This window comes from Heloderma suspectum, chromosome 13, assembly GCF_057233095.1.
Source record: "Heloderma suspectum isolate Gila_16-S chromosome 13, 16-S_ref, whole genome shotgun sequence".
NCBI lineage: Eukaryota > Metazoa > Chordata > Lepidosauria > Squamata > Helodermatidae > Heloderma > Heloderma suspectum.
In genome coordinates this window covers 20475209-20498250 of record NC_139470.1, presented here as the reverse complement: position 1 = coordinate 20498250, position 23042 = coordinate 20475209, and the positions used below count along the sequence as shown (strand labels likewise).

The 23042-nt window shown below is 45.7% G+C and overlaps 1 protein-coding gene across 1 annotated transcript in view; it reads right to left on the bottom strand.

The window, feature by feature from the left end:
• The window catches only part of KSR2 (kinase suppressor of ras 2), a 349744-nt gene that overhangs the window by 8042 nt on the left and 318660 nt on the right, over positions 1-23042 (bottom strand). Inside the window, exons 16-17 of the mRNA XM_084819248.1 lie at positions 17224-17357; positions 4270-4401 (exon numbers count right to left, since the gene is read on the bottom strand). Coding sequence (XP_084675374.1) covers positions 4270-4401; positions 17224-17357 — 266 coding nt within the window. The remainder of the gene's footprint in view (positions 1-4269; positions 4402-17223; positions 17358-23042) is intronic.

Here is a 23042-nt window from a genome sequence, read left to right as displayed (position 1 = left end):
TTTTTCCTTCTTCTCCCAATGTGGCCAGTGGCATCTTTCTATTCCCTCCCCCACTTCCCTCAAGGGCCTCCACCACTAATATACTCCTTTTCTTTTCTTGCAGTTTTTATTGGATTTAACCTCCAGCCTAAAAATGAGTCCAAGGAAAGTCAAAGCTCGCTCACTGCTTCTAGACATTTTAGTTGGGCCTGATAACAACATTACTCTAGTGCAGTCTTCCCAACCTGGCACACTCCAGACAGGGCCAGTATCAAAGGTAGGCATGACTGGGCAACTGCTGAGGGCCCAAACCCCAGCAGAGGCCCACTGGCAAGAGCCCTCTGAAGTTGCTTCTCCTCTTCACCATTGTAGCCTGCTTCTTCACCTGCCTCTTGTTCTGGCGGCAGATGCTGAGAGTTGGCAGCAAGGTGTTGGAGAAGAGACCTGTGGGCCATGCGGCCTGCTCTGTGCCCCCTACGTTAGCCTGCCGCATTCAGGGGCAGCGGAGGATACTGTCCTGTCATCAGTGTTGAAGGCAGATCCATCTGGCAGTCTGTTTGGCTTCTGTACATGGAATGGGAGGGGGCACCATCTTGTCTTTCGCCTCAGGCAGCAAAAGGTCTTGGGCTGCCACTGCCTGAGAGCCTCCGGGCTAGCAATCTACAAAACCTTTACTCAGTTAATAACACCTCTTCACCCCTGTAGCAGTATGCCTAAATAGCTAAACAAAGCAAGGCACTGGCCTGTCAATTCAAATGGACTGTTTCCTGCCATGCCCAGGCTTTAACCAGGCTCCTGCTTCAGGGAGCCTGACCCAACTTCTGATGGGCAGCCAATTTGGTGGACCTCCTCTCAACTCTGTCCGCATAACTCTGCGCCAGACTCTGGCGTCTGTCAGTTCCAGTGGTGGACGGGATGACAGTGTCTGAACCTGGGCCTCCTGTTCGATAAGCTCCCGGGAAGATTCATCCCTGACACCTGGAGAGTCTTGGGGAAATTCCCCTGCCACTCCCTGCCTTGGCTGGGCTTCTTCTAGCGCTGCCTCCAAACCTGAGAGTCCAAAACCAAACCAGACAGCTTGGGCCCAAGCCTGACAGTCGGCATGGCCAACAGAGGAAGTCCATGCCTCCGCCGGTCAGATGGGGGACCTCCACATCCTAGAGCATCCTTGCCCCTCTTGTACACCCCACCATAGAATCAATGGACAAAGCACACCCAGCAAGGAACCAAACAATCATACGAAGAGTGCGAAAATAGCCAGAACAGCCATTTTAAAGCCCAGCCCTTTTTACTTTTTTTTTTTTTTTAAATGGCTGGCATTTTTCAATGCAAACTTTCAAATTAAAAAAGTTTGCCTGGGCTTAGTCTGATAAAAAAAATGTGCATAATTACTTTCCCCCACCCCCACCTTTTAGTTAAAGTTATACTTAAAGCACTGGGTTTAATTGCTGTATTTTGGGGGGATGAAAACACATGATCAGATAAGAACTCAGCAGAAGCTAATCACTTCAAGGTTCCCATCACAGTGGTGTGCAGGAAAAATTAATCTGTCAGATAAAAAGTATAGTCTGCCGTGCGCCTGAGCAAAGATATCATCAGAGGGCAATGGAACCACTTCTTTTTCTAAAAAAAAAGACTGTGTTTTCTTCCTTTGCTATGGAGCAGGGCAATTAATCGGACAAGTGAGAACATTAGGGGAGACGGCAGTCACAGATGAGCATTCAGTTTTCCACTGTACTCCCTAAACTTTTTCTATTAAGGAGATTTGCTCAGGAGAATTCTCTCTCTACAGAGGACTCAGCTGCCTATCCCTCACCCTGTCCTTCTCCTAGGTTTGCGGCAGTTGCTCATGTTGGCAGACCATGGGGAGATCTGTGCACCTGACAGTCCCATGGCTTCAGCTTCCAATATAATGGGCCAATATTCCACCAGTTGTAGGGTGGCCACGTGTCCTCTGTGGGCAAGGCACACAGGCCACCTGATCACAGTCTTCCAGACTAGGGTGAGATGTACTGTATTATTATTCAAATTATAATCATTTCTAAATTTGCATCTAGACACATACATTAGCATGTGCACATTTTATGCAAAATAGTGTCCTCTTTTGGGATGATTCACAAGTGGTCACCAGGCTGAGTAACTGTAAGGCGCTCAGGCCAGTCTCAAAACAGGGCCAGCAGCAGCCTTAGTTAGAAGTTAGAACATAAGAACATAAGAAGAGCCCTGCTGGATCAGACCATGGGTCCATCTAGTCCAGTTCTGTTCACACAGTGGCCAACCAGCTGTCGACCAGGAAACCACGAGCAAGACACAAGCGCAACAGCACCCTCCCGCCCATGTTCCCCAGCAGTTGTTGTATATAGCCATACTGCCTCTGGTACTGGAGGTAGCACATAGCCATCAAGACTAGTAGCCATTGATAGCCTTCTCCTCCAGGAATTTGTTCAACCCCCTTTTAAAGCCATCCAAATTGGTGGCCATCACTACACCCCGTGGAAGCAAATTCCATAGTTTAACTCTGCACTGTGTGAAGAAGTCCTTTTATCTGTCCTGAATGTCCCACCAATCAGCTTCATGGGATGATGCTATTGGGTTCTAGTATTACGAGAGAGGGAGAAAACTGTCTCTCTATCCACTTTCTCCACACCATGCATAATGTTGTACACCTCTCTCATGTCTCCCCTTACCCTCCTTTTTCCCAAGCTAAACAATCTGAGCTGTTGTAACCTTCTCCCATAAGGGAGATGCTCCAGCCCCTTGATCACCTGAGTTGCCCTTTTCTGCACTTTTTCCAGCTCTACAGTATCTTTTCCTGTGGCACTAATACCCTGGGCCTTTGAGCAGCCAGTCATACTAAGCTGCATAAGGTAAGGGTACTCTCTAGGCTGAAGTTCTGGCTTTACCTGATCCCATAGCCCTAAGGTGGTCAACTGACCTTGCAGCCCAACAGAGAGGTAACAAGCCCTATAAAAGCCTTCCTTCTGGTCTGGTAGTCTGAACAGGGATGGGCGAATGGGCGATGTGTGAGATCACTAGGATTCTCCAGCCATTGTCTCACTGTTCATCTCATGCCCAGTTCCCATCCACATTTGCAGTCTCTGCTCATCCTGTGTGAACGGGAGACTTGCACAAATCGAGCAGCAATCCAACGGGAGATTCGCACAAATCCTCTCCAATTTGCACTAATCCCCTCCAATTTGCACAAATTTCCTCCATAGACTAAAGTGGGCCTGATTCAGTCTGCTGAGGAAATTGGCACAAATCAAACTACGAAGCGGGAACGAGGGGAGCATGAGCGTGTGTTCAACCATTTGCAGATATTTTTGGCAGACAGGTTCTCATGCTCATGTTTGGACCTTCGAACCAGGTGTGCTCGCATGTTCTGAGAGCAAAAGCAAAGTTCTCATACATCCCTAAAGTCATTCCACCAGGTAAGGACAGACCACTGCCTTGGCTCACCTCACCACACCAATCAAGGATTTGCCCTTCAGACTGTCCGTCACTGCATCTCCTGCCTTGGGCTTTCAGTTTCTCTTTGCCTCCTCTGGTATCTGACCATCTGGTACCCAGCCCACACACAACCATGCCTCTCACGTCTGGCCAACATGCTCGTCGGCCCAAATCAGACCTGGATTCCATGGCAATCTGTCACAAGCCAGGACCAGGATTAACACTAACATCCTATAGCAGGGGTGGGGAACCCGTTGCTCCCCAGATGTCAGACTACAAACCCCATCATCCCTGACCATTGGCCATGACAGCCGGGGATGATGGAAGGTGAAGTTCAACAACACCTGGACAACCACAGTTTCCCCACCCCTGACCTACGTGTTTTCAAGGGGCAGCAAGTTAATTTCCTTCCATTCAATTTCTGTAAGATGACTGCAACCCCTTCACAATGAAGTAACATTGTTCTGGAAGTTCATAACTGTATATGAATCTTCAGTTGCATTACGAGCTGAGCATCATTTCCCCAAGAAGCTCTTCTCAGGCTCAGAATATGAAATGAGATGTTGCACATCTCTTTGGGCTGGCCACGACGTTTTGTAGCCACCTGTCCAAAAGGATGTTCAATGAGGGAGACCCCTTCAGGGAACGGCAGGGTGAATTGCACAAAAAATCCAAAGTGTGTTTCTTCTTTTAACTGATTTGCCAGCATCGTGAACTAGGAGAAAACTCTCAGAGAAGGACAAACTTTTTGCCAAGAGCTCTGTGGAAAAGCTGTCTGAGTGGATACCAGAAAGTGCACTCATTTATCCGCTCCATTCCCAGCCCGAAAAGGAAACCTACCCAAGTGCAAAGACATCTGAGTGCTTGGAGAAAGGCAGCTTGTCTTCTTCCGTGTCAGGCGACAGCTGGCGGATGATCTCCGGGGCCAAGTGGCACAACCAGCCATTCTGAATCCGCAATTTGTTCTCCCTCCTGCAGGGAAAAACAACAACCCATCAGTGAGCCTGTGCTAACCACGGTATTTTCATACCTGAAGCAAGCACACAAACAAAAAGAGTTAAATTGGTCTCCAGCCCCAGTTCTAGACTGAATTGAGATCTGAGCACTACCTGAATTGAGAATTGAGATCCGAGTGCTACCTGAACAGCATTTCCCTTCCTGCTTTTCCACTACATAACCTCTAGGTGGTGCAGGCATATAGAAGAATAGCCCAATGACACAACTGGGAAAAGCATTTTCTTTTGCTCTCACAAAAAATACCACATTTTCCCTGCTTTAAAAAAAAGTCATGAAAGTGCTGTTTAAAAACAGAAGCAAAACAACAGGGTCACAACATTGTCTAAAGAACCTGTAAATAACTGTGAGGGAACGATGAATGCACAATAAATGCTTCATGTAGAAAAGCTCTTTGTTTTGCATTCTTTCAGTCTTAAGTTCAGTTTGTCTTGAATTTAATGTGAACTGAACGAATTTCTCCCCCTTCCTAGTTTCAACAAATCAGGGATTTTAACCATCTAATTTAGACCTAAGAATTGCTACACATAGGGTGCAATCCTACGCATGTTTAGACAGAAAAAAGTCCTACAATTCCCAGCATAACTCAGCTAGCATAGCTGGCTGGGGAATGCTGGGAGTTTTAAGACTTTTTCCTGTCTAAACTTGCATAGGATTGCATCATTAGACAATTAGGATTTGGAGACCTTTGCTGGTCTTTTGCAAATCACATGTAGGTTCTTCTTCAGGGAAATTCCGTGAAGCCTAAATTGTTAGTGTTTACGCTTCTATCTCCAGTCTCCTGACTCCCAATGGACCTATTTGTGGACTGAAATGCTTTGGAACAGTTTATCCTTTTGGAATAAAACTCCCCTTTTGCTTACCCCATTGCTGCTTGCTCTTTTGGTTCTCCAATTTGGGGTTCCCTACTTTGTTGGATTCTGATCACCAAAAGATCTACAAGTGGCCTGTGATTCCACTCTGCATTTTAGTCAGAACCAGCCAAAACTCTAACAGTGCTATGCAAGGTGCTGAACCCATTTTAGGGATAGGGTTCAGCACCCTGGATAGCTCCTTTAGAGTTTTGGCTGGTTCTGACTGAAACCCAGAATGGAATCACAGCCCCACCCCGAAATCAGATCTACCAGCCTCCACTGTGCATCTTTTCAATTTAGCCTTTTAATGTTTTGAATGTTTTAAGCATTTATACTGGTTAAATGTTCTTGCTTTTATCGTTGCAAGGCTTTGTTGTTTAAAATTTATGTTCACCATCTTGATGACTTTTTTTTTTTAGCAGATAAGGCATATTTAAATGCTAATAATATAAATCAATAATTAGATAGATAGAGCCTGACTTACATTTTGCCCAAACCCAGAACAAATAATGGGAAAGGTGCATATGACATGTTCATACAACTTTGGCCATTTTCCTGCTCTTCACATCCATCTCTCACTTGCCCATAAGATGGGCTGGGAGACCCTTCCTCAAAGGCTAGGTACCTCATTTTCTTCTATAGATGTTCATTTGGTTTTGGTTTATTATTATTCTGGTGCTTTTAGAGTCATCTTTACAAGCAGGAAAAAAGAATTATCCAGACTTGGTTGCCACAGATCTCTCCCAACACAAAGCAAGAAACACACCCATCTGAGCTCTTTCCACATAAGCTCACATCAAATTGGAGGTGACCTGTAGTTCAGGCTGGTGGAATGAGATCTGAATTAAAGTATAAATCTCCACCTCGATTTCTTTCAAAGTCCTCTCAGGACCCACAGTGGCTCTCCAAGTTCATAGTAAGAGGAAGTGGTATTTCCAGGCCTACTTTCTGAGGATCTCTTTGGATTTGAAATTGTACCTGAAACCTTTTATATGCAAATCATATGCAGCGTGTGCCACTGAATTATAGGCCTGCCTCAGTCATCTGAAGAATTCTGATGCTGCAAACCTTTGCTTCTGTTATATTGAGGTAGCCCATTATTTTCTACTCTGATAAAAGTGATTTACCAGCCTCTCTACTTAAAATCCTTTAAAGCAGCCCAACCCAGTCTGGTGCCCTCCAAATATTTTGTGCTACAACCCCCATAACCATGCTAATAGCCCAGGATGATGGGAATTATATCCAAAACATCTGGAGGGCACCTCATTTATTTATTTATTTCTGTACTGCCCAATAGCTGAAGCTCTCTGGGTGGTCCACAAAAATTAAAACCAAAAAGTGCAGGATAAAACAATATAAAACATAAAAGCATTAAAACCACAATACAACAATACAGCCAGAATAAAACCTAGCAGCAATGCAGAGATTTAAAATACAGATTTAAAGCACCATCATCTAAAAGACTAGGAAGCTAAAATGCTAAAATGCTTGGAAGAATAAAAAGGTTTTCACCTGGCGCCGGAAGGAATACGATGTAGGTGCCAGGCAAACCTCACTAGTAGGGATGCTGGAGAAATTTGAGATGGATTAAATGAGCTTGGATTTCTAAGAATCCAACCTGTGGAATCTACTGTGGAGAGACCCCCTATGGCTGTGTGGAGTCCGTGGACTTTTGGATTTTCTTTTGTACTTTCCCAAAATTTACGCATATAAATCCATAGAAAAATACGCATGTTGCTGCTGAGGAAACGTTGAATGAAATGGGGGACAATACACTAAATGTTACATACTTAGGTAAATTATGTAAATACTTACATAAATATTTACACAATTATTTCCGCATTTTCCAGCATGACCAACCCCCCCCCCCACATCCGCCTGTGGACCGATGACAGAACGAAAGGCGCCTAACAATCCATGAAACACAGACGGAGCGGAGCTTACACAGTCCATACATTCCTACTCACTAGGGAGCTCATTCCACAGCCAGGGTGCCATAGCAGAAAAGGCCCTCTTCCTGGTAGCCACCCGCCTCACTTCCTTTGGCAGGGGCTCACAGAGAAGGACCACTGAGGATGATCTTAGGCACATCTGGGAGGAGGTGAACCTTCAGATCACCTGGCCCCAAGCTGTTAAGGGCTTTGAATGTTAATACCAGCACTTTGAATCAGGCCTGGAAATGGACTGGCAGCCAATGCAGTTGGAAAAGTACTGTAACATGATCTCATTGGCCAGTCCCTGTTAACAATCTTGCCGCCCTATTTTGGACTAGCTGAAGTTTCCACACCGTTTCCACCACATGAGGGAAACTTGCTTTAAACGGAGCTACAAGGGAACTTCTGTACGCAAAACATGGGTTCTGCCACTGCTCTATACTAAGATGGACAGATCTATCGATTTTGGTTTCTCACAGTTCATCTTTCCAGGCTGATCGTACATTCTATTCATCTCAAACTTTGAGAATTTCTCCAGTCTTAAGTTTGGTGTGTCCCAAACTTTGAGGTTTTTCGTTTGTTTGTTCGTTTGTTTTTACGTTTGCATGAAAATTCACAAGCATTGTTGTGCACATTTCTGCTAAAACATGCATTTTACTGAACATACACATTTTTCTAAGCCATTGTCCTAATCTAATGCATTTTATTGTTATTTTTGTCAATATATGCATTTCTGTATGCTTTTTTTTTTCCAGCTGGAGAACTCTGTTGCAAAATTAGGAGGAGTGTGCATTTTGAAGGACATGTGAGGACCCAGGGCTAGCCAGAACAATTTTGCTGCCTAAATTAGAACATCAAAGGGCACCCTCTCCCAACCAAACCCAACACTTGGCAACAGTAAATCTCATGGCATCAAATCCCATCTATGTCTTATTTCCTCACTGCAGTAGTGTCCAAGAGACAAGGTTTTAAGCACCATGGCTGTCCTGGGTAAACGCTACCCCCGAATGGTGTCCAAATTCTGCCAGCTGAAGTAGAATCCTTTGCTTTGCTGCATGGTAGAACCGGCCCTGTGAGGACTGAGGAGCTGGCATAGCAGCTTCAGGTCTTGGCTTCTGTTACGCCAATTATCTGGGAGTGATTAGGTGGCTTTGCCATGCATGAGGGTGTCCCAGCCAGTGAAGGCTGGTTGAATCCGTGGGGCTGTGAATCCATTCCGGGTTTCAGTCAGAAGCAGCCAGAACTCTAAAGGAGTTATCCAAGGTGCTGAACCCTCCCCCCAAAGAGTTTCAGCACCTTGGATAGCTCCTTAAGAGTTCAGGCTGGTTCTGCTTGAAACCCAGAAAGGATTCACAGCCCTAACAAAACTGGAGCCACCAGCCTCAACTGATCTTAGCATTAGGCCCTAGTAGCGCAACCCCACTGCCCCTCTGCTTTGAGGGTCAAGGAAAACGTGAATGTCAGTCTCCCACCAGGGGATCCTGTTGCTTTGTGGCCACATGTACGGCTCTTAATTGCAAGCTGCTGTTAAATTAATCACCAAGGTCAGTTCAGTAGTGCAAGGTTACGTCCCCTCCCTGAAATCAAGTTTAGTGCTCCCAAGTCTCCCTCGCTTATGGCAGAAAGGAGACAGAAGCCAAAAGGACAAGCCATGGTCCTTGTATGCACAGACATGTATAATACCCCCATGGGATGCAGATGTGACTGGTATTTGCAAAAATACTAGTCTCCTAGAATCCACTGCTTCCACAGAATCAGATCCTGTTAACCTAATCTCTGCCAGTTTAATTCATGTTTCCGTCAGTCCCTTGAAGAATTTCCCCTTTTACACTTCTTTCTTTCTTTCTTGGGCATTTTCTGCATCATCTGCATATTTCTGCACATTTTGTACCACACAGCCTGTTTGTGTACAGCCCCAGGCATACTCATTTATTTAGAAAATTTCTACCCTGCCTCTTGTCTCAAATAGTAGTCAAAGCCAGCTTGTATCATGTCACATTTCATGAGCAGAAAGCAAGCTCCTAGTTCCCATGGTGGCACAGAAAAGGCTAATGTTCACAGCCACTGAATGCTTGAAGGTCAAAGGGAGCCTTGGGTAGGGATGATGGAGAAATTCAAGATGGACTAAAGTGAGCTTGGATTTCTAAGCATCTGACCTGTGGAAAGTAAAAGAAGGAAGGTGGGACTCTAAAGGAGGCAAGAGATCTTTAAGGAGTTGTTCAGGGGGTCCAGGTCATAAGGGGAACCCTGACTCTAGCCCAGTGCTGTTTGCTCTGATCAGCAGCAGCTCTCCAGGGCTTTTCAGGCAAAGACCTCACAAGGCAGCTTACATGAAACAGCCATAAAAATGCAAGATCAATCAAACAACCATTTAAAACAGCAAATCTAAAACCGTTCTCCCGAATGTGGCAACATTAAGTTGTTGCCTTAATGAGACAACAATTGCATGGCACATCCAGGGATTCAGCTTGAAACTTGAGAGAATAACCCAATTCCTTTTCAGTCTGGGAAGGGAGTGAACTGCTTGGATGTTCACCAGCACTAGACAGCTTTACTAACATGGAAGAATGTTCCTGCAATGATTAGCAATAGTCACATCTGCTCTCTCCCAGGCCTGGAGGCTTCTCAGAGAGAGACAAAGCTGGTCTTGTAGGTACCACCTTAAACGCTTCTGAAACCTTCAAGAACAAGAACAGCAGGCTGCTCCACTAATGTGCAATGTCCCAGACTGGGGTGACAAAGCACAAAAATTTTGGGGTCACCCTGCTCGCTTTCTGGTGTAGAAACTACAGGAGCCAATGAGAATGCTCTTTGGTAACTGGAGTTGTTCAAGAACGCCAAGGCTCAGGAATTAATTTAGAAGTGACAGGAGACGTTGCAAGAAGTGGGGGAAAGGAAAGGGATGGTGCCAATTGTATCAGCTAAGAAACCACCACAATTCCCTGTTTTACTGTTACAATAAGACCTGGCTCAGGTCATTTTGCTGTCAGTGGCAAAGGAAAAGATGGCACCTTCCCTGTTCCACAAACAGAAGTCAACCGGACGGGCAGTGAATCTTATTTCAATGCTGGTGATGGGACAGTGTCCACCACCACTTCTGAGGGCAGCAGGCAATGCCAGCTCCAAGTTTTTGAGGGCTCTTGGGAAAGACAATGGCCAGAAAAAAAGAAAATCAGGTGTGGCCCAGAAGAAGCATCAGCAGTGGACCTCACCAGGGTGCTGCAGCCCCGGCAGCTTCCCAAGGATGCCACATCTTGGCGCGAGACTTGGAAGGCAGATCCCCATCCCTAAAGTTCTGTTAGCAGAAGCCAAGCTCCCTTTCCAGTTATTCAGAAGAAGGATCCCACATACCACGACTAATTAGTGCTTCTTGCTCTTCTGGGAGAGGAACCTGCAATTTCTTCCGTAGAGTAACAACAGATCAGTGGAAAGATGGGGGCTTTGATTGGAGTGCTGGTGGGGGTCTCGTGAAGGCCGAGCATAATAGCACAGCCCACAGGCAATGCAAGGCACGTGGCTGCAGTAGCCTCTGCAGTGCCTGAGTCATTCTAGGGAAGGGTGGGCTGCACCAGGACAGATGTTTGCTGACTCATCAGGCACATTCTGGTTGATGCTGGGGGACCAGGATTGCTCCAGAGCATAGGGAAGTCATCCTTGTCAGAGCCTAGATCAGGAGCAGCCAACCTCAGGCACTCCGAGGTTCTCTACATGGCCACCCCACCCCCTTTCCCCTGACAGCCAATCATTTGGTGCTATTTCAGCTTTGGCACTGTTTCTTTTCCGCCATTCTAAAAGCTTGAAATGCCTCTCCTAAGGCTTAGTTACTGGCACTAAGCTACAGCATGCCAGTATTTTTTATATATTTTGGCCCTGCCACCTTTTGCCTTTGGCCCCACCCCTTTTGCCTTTGGCCCCACCCACCACTGGAATGCAGCCCTTGGACTGGAAAAGGTTCCCCACCCCTGATGTAGATGGAGGAAAACCACACTCGAGATGCAAAAATCCATCGCAGCCAACCTAAGATTCCTTGAGATGTCTGACTTGGCCACAGTGACACATGCCTTAGTTACATCCCATTTGGATTACTGTAACACGCTTTATGTGGGGCTGCCTCAGAAGGGTGTTCGGAAACTTCAGCTGGTTCAAAGAGCTGCTGCCAGACTGCTGACTGGGGCTGGTTACAGGGAGCATACAGCTCCCCTGTTAAAACAGCTTCACTGGCTCCCAGTCTGTTTCCGGGCACAATTCAAAGTGCTGGTTATGTCCTATAAAGCCCTATACAGCTCGGGTCCAGGTTATCTCAAAGACCGTATTCTCCCCTATGAGCCTAATCATGCCCTGAGATCTTCAGGGGAAGCCCTTCTTGCCATCCCGCCATCATCACAGGCACGCCTGGTGGGAACGCGGGAGAGGGCCTTCTCGGTGGCTGCCCCAAGGCTCTGGAACTCCCTTCCCAGGGAGGCGAGAGCGGCACCCTCCTTGATATGTTTTCACAGGCATGCAAAAACTTTTTTGTTCCAGCAGGCCTTTGGGGATAACTAGTCTGGACCTGGGAAAATGCGATGTATGGATACCATTTTTGTTGTTCTGGTTGTCTTTTAATGTTTTAATATCTTTACAATTTTAATATTGATGATTTAATTATATTTTTTATACAGTTGTATTTATATTTCTATTTATAGGTATTAATTGTAGCAGTTTTAATGTTGTAAGGCCGCCTTGAATCCCAGTATTGGGAAAAAGGTGGGATATTAATAAATATAACAACAACAACAACAACAACAACATTTCTGCATCATCATCTCATTTGGCATCAATGAGCCATGCTTTTAATACTGAAAAATGGTGGGCGAGCAGAGAGAAGCAAGAAGAACAGGACGGAAGGCCATAAGCTGGGATGTGCTTATTCCATGAGCTAATCACGGGCTGGGTAGCCTTCACACTATCAGGTTCTACTTTTTATTAGCACCCTGAGATTCACCAACTGGAGCCTGCAAAAGTCATACATTGGGAGACAGACTACCAATTTAATGGATAGCATGCCATTGAGAGACAGACTCCCCACTGAAAGATAGACTACCCATTTAATGGGTATCACACAGCTGATCCTCACTCTTCTATTTATTTACTTCCATGTAAGTGGGTGGCCCCTGTTAATCTGGTACTAAAAGGGTTAACAAAGAGTAAAGATGGCTGATTTGATCTGGAATGGTAGAAGGACCTGAGTGAGAGTTTTGGGGAGATCTATAAGAAGAGCTCCTAGAAGACCCCAGACTCATAACCAGTTTTATATTCCAGACTCTTGACCCCTGGGCGAGAAGACCTTGAAATTTTATTCTATGCTAAGTGATATTACTTCACTAACTGAGACTCTAAGTAAGATTTTGCAGGACTGTCTTTGAAGAAAGGGGAAAAAATGCAGCTGTCTTTACAAGCGGCTTTACAGAGCTTGCTCAAGGCCACGACGTGCTGGCAGAGCATCTAAGTGAGATGAACAGAAGAACTGAGCATGCTCAGATGCCTACTAAGAGGAGGAAAAGTACTGTTTTGACATCTCGTGGGGTACACTTGCTGGTAAGAGAATGCCCTTACTCGATGCTAGTTGGGCGGGGAAGCTGTAGCCCTGAGCACAAGTGACAACTGGGAGGAGGTGTTTGGGCAGATATGACCAAAAATGGCCAAAGATGACCAGGAGTTCAAAGAAGATGTACCAGGGAGAAATGCATCAGTCAAGATAACATGCCCAGATGGCAGACTTTAGGTCATATTTTGGGACATTTCAAAGTAACCTGTTGGTAGTGGTGCCAGATATGTTCCCTGAACACATGAAATTGTGGGAGACAGATGAGACACCTTGCTTCTGATTGGTGAGCAAATGCTCTAACCACATGCACCCCATTTTGATTGGAAGATGATCATCTCATTGTTCCTTGGGCCCCACCTTTGACCAGAGCAGGGGTATAAAAGCACAGGTTGCTCTGGTTGCTCCTTGTTGCTCTGGTTCCTGCTGCTGCTGTTACTTCACTACACTCTTTCTGCCGTGCCACCAGACCCAAGGATTTGGGTAACTATGGACCTCTTTAGCCTCTTAGACTTTGGAACTTAGGATATTTTCTGAAAGTAGAACTTATAATTATTTCTGAGTTTAGGACTTAGAGTGCTTTCTAAGCTTGAGACTTGGAGGTTATTTCTGAGGATGGGATTTGGAACCCCATCTTCAGAGCTGGCAAATGGAATTATTTCCAGGTCTTGGGTTTTCCTTTCACTCTAGTAAAAGGAACTTAGTAATGCTTTAGTGTTAGCTTTTATATTCAAGTAAGAAACAGGAGGAAGTAATGGGCGGGTTAACACTTTAGTTTAGCTTTGAACCGCAAGTAGCAAACAGGAGAAAGTTTGGAGGAGGAGTCATAACAATGTTAGAAGCTCAAGCCATTATCATATTAGCCAAATTCATAATACCAGCTTTGGCAATTGCAATTCTTTTTATTAATCGTCTATTTTTGTTGCATTCTCTTTCCCTGTAATTATAGAGAAAGTTTCTAATGCTCATATAACCACCATGCCACTTGTTTTATTTTGTATTTTTCTGAAATAAAGCCTTAAATAGATTTCAATTTACAATCTTGTCTGCAGTGATTTTCATCTGTTGGGATTAGCTTGGTTACCCACCGGGGTGCTTTGGACCCATTTGGTGCAGGTTCTGAGGTTAAACAGGACCGAATTTACAGCTACAGATCAGGACCACCGCACATGAGATGGGGAGGTTGAATCCTTCCCACCCAGCCCGTTTTTCTTTAAAATAATCCCTCCCCAATGTGGGGGCTTAAATGGGGGGGGGCTTTCATTGGCACCATTTGAAGGGTCTTTCTTTCTTTCTTTCTTTCTTTCTTAGCCCCTGCACTGAAGTGAGGGGGAATCATGTATAGTGTGGCCCTAAGGGTTTTGTGGGGGGCAGTTTGACTTAAAGGTGAGTATCCTAGGATGTTATGTTTTCTACCAATTGCTATGCATCCACAGTGCCGTTACAAAATTATGGAGTACATACCTTGGTCTAAAAGGTGAGGGAGCAATCCTCAGAGATCCATCCTGGCTACTCATAAGCCTCTGAAGTCGTAAACTCTGCATTTAACAGAGGCTTCTGGGTGGGGGAGGAGAGGATGCTGGGACAGCCATAAGATTTCTCATATGGCTGCCACCCCAGTCACCTCCCCTCCCCTTGCCAGAAACACCCCCTTTCCCCTGTCTCCACTCTCTGTTTTCCTAGCATGGAGTGGTAGCCAGTATGGTTCTCTCCATGCCAACTATGTGGGGGCGGGGGGGGGTAGTGTGGTTTCCTGGCTCTGAGGTTGGAGCCCTGTTTCTGACCTCTTAGGCAGGAAACTGAACAATCCTATGGCCCCCCGGATACTGTCTAGGGGCCATAGGATTCCTCTTTCCGACAACTATTCCACCTGTTTTTGCTGGCCTTCCCATAATTGGTGGGCAGCAGGTTTTATTGGTGCAATCTGTTTTATACTTTTTATTAGTATTGTATTGTACATTTATTTGCCAGTGTATATACTTGTATATGTTTTTGATCCTTTACTCCACCTTGAGAGGGTTTTACACTTAAAGGCTGCCTAAAAATAATTTTAAATGAACAAACAAAATATAAAGCAGCAATGGAGACCAACAGAATGCCCAGCTCCTGTACACACGAGGGCTCCCTGCAGACACCACATGGTCTCCCCTTCCATATCTCCTTGATAAGGATTAGAAACTTGTCATCTTAACTTAAAGTTCAGCTTGGTAGGAATATTAATCTTGTGTAGGATGTTACATTTGAAGAACAGTGGACCAGGAACAGCCCTGTCTTTATGCATGTAAAATCTTTTGGGATAAAGGACAAATGTAGTCTTGGGAGAGAGTTATGCTTCATGGCGCAAGCCCAGGGGCCAGGTCGGTGTGACAGAGCACATAATTTGGAAGCATAAGGCCCCTGGTTCGATTCCTGGCATCTCCAGGTAGGCCTAGGAAAAAATCCTGCCTGAAACCCTGAAGAGCCGCTGCCAGTCAGTGTTGACAATACTGGGCTGGATGGACCGAGGCTCTGACTCAGTATAAGATAGATTCCTGTGTGTGTCACCTGTCTCCATCATATCCAGGTGTTGACTTAGGTCTGCTTCACACAAACAAGTCCCAGGGTAACAGAATGAGGCCCAAGAAATAGCTTGGGAAAACTTCTATATGAAAAATGTGGAGAGTATAAATAGACAACCATCTTGGGGGGGGAATGACAAAAAATTAAACCCACTCACAGTGCAGTTAACCACTTCAGCCTGACAACTGATACACCGGTAGAGAAGGAGGGAGAGAGAAATAGGCAGGCCATTATCTCTTTCTTTAATCCGGTGCCTCTGACACGCCGTAATTACAGGAAGATTAAAATATGTGATTTATCTCACAGGCGGCTTGGCAATAAAGCAATAATTAACTGCGAAGAAATCTTCACAATAGCTGGGGATTTTTAAATTTTTATTTCATTTTATTTTTTAATTCCGGAAGAATCTGAAAGTACGATAAGTTCCATCTAAATCAGGGACCACTGGCAGAGACGTTTGCCTGGAAATGGTCTCAGAACCAATTAATGGAGTTTCTGGGGAAGAGATTAGCATTAGGAGGCTGAGAAGAAAGAGATCTCCATGGGCACAATCTTGATCTGGTTTGCTCGATTCAGACCTACAATTTCCAGACTAGGATAGCATTTGCAAGTAGTGGTTTAATTTTATTGAAGACATATTCTCAGCCCACCTGTGTGCATTATTCCCGATGTGGTGTGGTAGAAAGTCTTGGCCTTGGAGCAAGGAGTCTTGGGTTCAAATCTTTGCATGGCCATGAAGCTCCCTGGGTGGCCTCACTTGGACCAGTCACCATCTTTCAGCCTCACCTACCTACCTCACGGGGTTGTAGTGAAGATAAACTGGGCCATGGGGGAAATCACATATGTCAACAAAAGAACAGTGGGAACCTGCTGTTCCCTTTACCATCCCACCACACCTCCACTCAAAATCATCCTCTCCCCCAGCTGCATTTCTCCACGCAGGAGAAAAGAATGAGGGCATTATCTTTCATAGAATGAGGGCATTAGGAAAGCAGCTTGCTCGGGGGTGCGGGAAGCATGTTGAGCTGGAAAATGGTCAGAAGGGAACGGGTTCAGAAACTCCTCCCTTCACTGCTTTTCTCCTTCTGAACTCCTTCTCTGAACTTATCAGATGAGTGGAAGAAAAAACCCTTCAGGAGATCACTGATATGCCTCTTGTGTATTGTCCACAGCAGGGATGCAGAGGCTCAGGCCCAGGGACTAAATCCAACCCTCCTGGGTTTTCCAGATGGCCACGCAACTTCCCCTGGTTCCACCCCTTTTCCCCTGACCACCAATTCCTTGGTGGTTTCCCAGCCTTTGTGAGGTTCCCCCCCCCCACACTTTCTAAAAGGTTTCCTTCCTGGCAGTATGAGCTTTAAGCTAACATATCATGGTATTTTTGTCCTCGCCCCTTTTGCCTTCAGACCAACCCCCTTTAAGTGAAGGAAGCAAGCAAGGAAGGAAGGGGGAAATAAAGAAAGAACAAAAGATGCTCAGCACCTCATCTGGGCTGCTGTATGGTGGTGGCTTGCTTTCATTTTTAAATTGAGAGAGAGAGAGAGAGAGAGAGAGAGAGAGAGAGAGAGAGAATGAGAAAGAGGAAAATGAGAGAGAGAGAGAATCTCCAGTATTTTAGTGTCAATTAAAGAAAGACCCCCCCCTTCTACAAAAGTTTTTTAGAATCTCCCTCCCCCAAAGTTGACAAAACTTTCATAAGGCAGGGACAGATACCCTGCACAAGCAAGGGGGGAGGGGATTTTTGACACAGCCTTATTATTGTCTAATTTTGCCCTGAAAAAAGGGGACAGTGGATGAGGATCAGACAGGTAGATGTTGTTGAGAGCTGACCAAGGTGACATTTGCAACCTACCTGCCTGCTTGCAGGACTCCCGATATACTGAAGAGACCAAAGTCTGTGATCACCACCTTCCCATTGTCATAGAAAACGTTTTTAGACTTGAGATCTTTGTGGAGGATTCCCTTTGCATGAAGATAGCCCATTCCCTGAAAAAAATGAAGCAAGGGGAGAGAAGAGGAATTGAAAGGCTTGTGTGGGAAATGCTGACTCGTGTTTCCCAGGGATGTTCGTAAAAGCAAGACTCAAGTCCATCAAAGTTCTCCAAACTCCACCTTGAAGCTTGTTCCCTCTCACGTCCATATCGGATTGCGATCTTTGTTTTTTCTTTCCGTATGGAAATGTGTGCATATTTTTGCGTGCATGTTCCCCAGTGTACGTATCAATTGTGCACATCTTTGCAACATACGCATTCATCTCCCATTGATTAAAGCGCATTTGTGTGCACTACCCCAAAGTGTGGATTTTTCTGCACATTTTTCAAATGTACGTGTGATGTCAAACATGGGTTAATTGGTCTGCAAATCACATCGGAAGATTGGAAATATACCGACTTCAACTGTGGATTGCATCAGAAAACGTGTTCAGTCCAGAAGGTGCACATTGCGTAAATCCTAACCAAAAACTACCTGAAACCAATTTTTCATACATCCCTAGTGTTTCCTCTAAGGCAGTGTTCCCACCTCCACCTTTAACCTCCATGCATTCGTGCTAATGCCTGCAATCTTATGCATCTTTACTACAACCTCACTATGGTAAGTGTGCACAGGATGATGGTCTTTGCCACTGTACTATGTGAGCATCTGCTGCAAAACATATAGCTGTGATGGAAGAGCTATCATTCCCCCACAATGTTCCTCATGATGCCTGGGCAGACACTGCAAAGAATACTACCCTTGCCAAGTTGAAACAGTAGCCCAAGACACTTACTTATGCTCACAGACAGTCATCTCAGCCTGATCCTTCAATCTTCCAGGTGCATCTTCCAACCCTACTATTCTATGATTCTATAATCCTCCACAAAGAGTCCTACTCACAAGTAAGAACTCCAGCCTGCCATGTTCAACAGTAGGTGGACATCCCTTCTCACATACAGATGCACTGGATGTGCAGGGAGGGAAAGCTTCAGTTTGCCTTGCTGTTAAGGCTAACTAATCAGCACGATATCGCCCGTGCTGTCAGGCTTGCTGGTTCAGGGGCTTAAGGGGGGCTGGGTTCAAATCCCAGACAAGCCCTTCTTGCATTTCTTGAGGTGGGACCCTTGTTTTGGAGTAGAGAACAGGTCTTGCAGGCAGCAGGTCACAGGTTCAAATCCCCAGCATCGATTCTCCAGTTAAACGTAGCAGGAGAAGGGAAAGGCTCCTGCCTAGCCAGAGGACATCAGGGATAATCTGATGGGGTCCACATGCTGGCAGTGGGTGGGGCTGAAGCCCATAGCTGGTGAGGCTAGATCCCAAAGAAGGTTGGACCACCCTTTTCTCTTTCTGCCATGCCTTTTCTGTTTCTGCCACCCCCTCTCTCTGCCACCCCTTTCTCTCCCCCACCTCACTCTCTCTGCCACCCCTTCTCTCTCTCTTTCTCTGATACTTCTCTCTCTCTCTCCCCCCTGTCTCTCTCTGCCACCCCCTCTCTCTGCCACCCCTTCTCTCTCTCTGCCACCCCTTTCTCTCCCCCACCTCACTCTCTCTGCCACCCCTTCTCTCTTTCTCTGCTACCCCTTTCTTTCTCTCCCTCCCTCCCTCCCTCCCTCCCCTTTCTCTCTCTCTCTCTCTCTGCCACCCCCTCTCTCTGCCACCCCTTTCTGTCTCCCACCTGACTCTCTCTGCCACCCCCCTCTCTCTCAGCCACCCCTTTCTCTCTGTCTCCTCCTCCTCCCCACCCAGCAGACTGCCAGAGGAGGGGTCACTCTTGCCAGAGATCTGAGCTGATTTCTTGCAGAGGGCTTTTGAAAATAGGCCAAGGGCTGCATGTGGCCTGAGGACTGCAGATTGCCAACTCTGCCCTAGAAAGCCATTTCTAGTCCAAGAATGACAACACTGGGCTACATGGTTCAAACAGTCAGCTTCCTATGTTTGTCTGCATCTCTCATGAAGGTTCTCCAAATTCTTCTTTGAAGCTTGTTCACGTTCTTTTTTTCCCCCTTGCTTGTGAAAAATGCACATTTTTGACTGGGGGAAATGCATGGTTTTAAACATGCACACCCAAAATGCACAGTTCCTCTCTATAGGCTAAAGCGTGAAAATGCACACGGGGGAGTACACACTTGCACAATTGTGCACTTTCGAATGCGAATGGAAGCTCATACAATTGCAAATATTTCCCGAGAATTGTGCTCCTGATGGTGTTCGGGGTTGTGAATGGGACATGTTCACCTGATTCGTGAATGGGAACAAAATTCTCATCCATCTCTACATGGGCCCCTCCACACACCCTTCTGAAGGCCGCTGTGGCAGTTTCTTGCTTCACGATGGGAGAAAGCAAACAGTACCTATCAGTACCCTGTCCCACCAACTGGTTAAAAAAGAACAAAGCTAAAAAACCAACAGTAACGGACAAGCATTTGCCTTGGAAAAAAAGAAGAAAAAACGAGGTGGAGGGGTGATGAAGATCAGGATGTCTTTGGGTTTGGATGAGACCTCAGCACTCAAAAAAGCTTACACTGCCTGGAATGTCACTGCCTGTCCACCTTCCAACCTCCATTATCCCTTGACACCCTCCCACAGCTTGCTTGGAGCACTGGCGTTAATGGTCCAGAAGCAAGAAGGGTGTGGGAGGAAGGGTAAATCCATGTTCACCTTTTTCTTTCTACAAAGAGTACTTATGTCAGTGCTTACAAAACCTGTCATCCTAAATCCATCTGCCCTGGACCCACTAAAGGAAGAAGATCAACTATTTATTAACCATTTGAATCAGATTAATCATTTTATAACTTATTGTTCGTTAGTTACAGGATTGTTATTCTTCCACCAAACTTTCCATTTGCTACTGGGTCAGGTTCAAGGTTCTGGTGCTAGTCTATAAAGCCCTATAACAGCTTGGGACCAGGATTCTTGAGGACACGCCTTCTCCCTTAACCTGGCCAATGACTGTCTTCTGAAGAGGCATTCCTGATGACCAGCAGTAGGGCCTTTAATGCATCAGCTCTCACCCTACAGAATGCCCTTCCAACTGAGATCAGACATGTATCTATGTTTCTTCGTTTTGGTCATTTTCTGAAGGCTTTTCTTTTCAGACAAGCATTTCCTGAGAGGCAAGTAAACTCCACCCACTGTTCTATTGATGTTTCTGTTTTTTCTTGTAACTGTTTTGAAATTTAAGTTGTTTTAATTTGTTGCACACTGCTCCAATATCTCTGGCTATGGAGCAGTTTAGAAATCCTATAACCAAATAATAAACACATACATAAACAAATAAAGATCCACAAGGCACTTTACATCCATATTGAGAACGATGACATCGAACAACCACAGTTATCTCTGCCTTGGTAACATCAGGGCTTCGTTACTGCAATGCGATGGGCGTGGGGCAGCAGGGAAAGAAGATATATGTAGAAATATCAACTCACCCAGAAGAAACAGCCTGGTTATTAACTGGGAGTAATGAATGGGAATATTTTCCAAGCCTGGGGTCAGCATGAAGCATGGGCACCAGCAAGACTGCTGATGTCTGTCTGCACTGTGCCAGATGGGTCATTTAATTTCCCCCCTGGTGCTGAGAGGAGCGCTAAGTGACTGTTACTGCTTGTGGTAGGCAGCAGTTTGAATTTCCCACTATGACCTTTGGCCCCGCCCTGATCTAGCACTGCTCTGGAGCAACACTACATTAGCGACACTACATTAGGGATGGATGAATCTGTAAATTTCAATTTCTCTCATTTTCTCATTTTGCCAGTCTTAAGTTTGGTTCATCTCAAACTTTGAGAATTTCTCCAGTCTTAAGTTCAGTTCATCGCAACCGCTGAGATTTTTTTTCCCGTTTTTAGGTTAGCATGAAAAATTTATAAACATTTTTGTGCACATAACACAAGCGCCTCATACATGCAGTTTTGTATGCATGTTTGCCTGACATACAGAAAAATTTTGTAAGCAATTTTCCTAAGAGAAGGCATTGTTAAGGTTACTCCCCCTAAAATATGCAGTTTGGAACATAGTTTGGGTTGGCGAACGCGGGTGCAGAATTTGGGAAGGTGCGGCATTCGAAGGGCAACTGAATTTCGGCTTGCGCAGTGGTTCGAAAGTGTGAAATTAGGGAAATTGTGTTAAAATTGAACGAATTTCTCCTCTATCTCTATGCTACATCAGGGCTAACTGTGGGAGAATTCCAATGGCTATTCACTGCAGCAGCTCTTCCTAGTACGGTTGGGACCAATTGCTGCCCATCACCAGCCCACCTTGTTGCCATCCTACCCAGTACTGATCTAGATGGACCAATATCTGACTCAGTGTAAGGCATCTCCCTTAGGACCAAAGAAGATGTAAAGATCCCCCCCACACACACAAGGGACAGGCAGGCTTATGTGGGAGGAGACAGCCCACTAGGTATCCCATTACTAAACCATTTAAGGTGGCCTTCTTCCACCGGGTGACCTCCAGATGTTTTGGACTACAACTCCCAGCATTCCTGACTGTGCTGGCCAGGGCATGTGGGAGCTGAAGTCCAAAACACCTGGAGGGCACCAAGGTGAGGACGGCTGGTATTGGGCCTTAAAGGTTATAACTGGCACCTTGATCTGAACCCAGAAATGAAGTGGCACCAAATGTGATTGGAACAACAGTGGAATCACATTACCCATTGGACCAGTTTTGGCCAAAACTTGAATGTAGTTTCAGGTGTGTGTGTGTGTGTGTGTGTGTGCGCGCGCGCGCGCGCGCATGCTACTTATTACCCCAAGCATCAACCCCTCCCCCCATGATACTTCTGGGATGAGCTTCAGTGGTACCCACCCTTAAGATGGGTTTTTGTGAACCGCCCAGAGAGCTTCGGCTATTGGGCGGTATAGAAATGAAATAAATAAATAAATAAATAAGATGTTGTCCTGCTGCTTTTTGAACTTCTTTATGCTTGGTCCCAAGCTGAGGATCATGTCTCTTTCCCTCTCTGGCCTGTGTCTTGAGGACTAGAACCTTAATGCTTGACTAGCAGGCTGGATCTATGATAATGCTAACTCCCTCTTGGATCTTCCTATCCCAGCTCTACCTGCAAGTCATCTGAGCAAGGTACTCTTTCAAAAGCGGAGCCTGTTCCCAAAACAGGCAGCCTTGAATTTCCTCAGGGCTCCCCTGCAAGGTAGGTGGGTAGCTAGCACCCCCTGCTGGCTCATAGTGTCTTCAAAACAAAACAAAACACCAACCTGTCTTTACATTATTCAGAGCAGTGGAGTCAAAAACTAAAATAGCTGCAATAATAGCTAACCTCCAGTCGGAGATGGCACCTTAAGAAGAAGAGGCCTGCATCTCTGTGCTAATCCCAGAAATGAGTGGGCCCTTTAAGTCAAGCCAAATGACCCAAAGGGAATTGCGAAGCTACTGCATGGGCAATGTTGATATAGCCATGTTGCTTCCCTGGGTGTGGGTAGGTGGATAGATTGATGAATGAGAGGCCCTGTTCTTTGGCCCACCAGCAAGAGCCATTAGGCTGGTGTCTACTAGGGATATGGCTTTCTCAATGGTGGCCCCACACCTTTGGAACACACACCTGCGGAGGGAGATAACCATAGTAATGGCATCATTACTGCTGCAAAACAACTCTGAAGACACATTTATTCCAGTCTGGTTTGGTGCTGAAAAAGCGTTAGCTGCTGTTGCTGCACATTTAATTGCATTTTGTATGTTCAT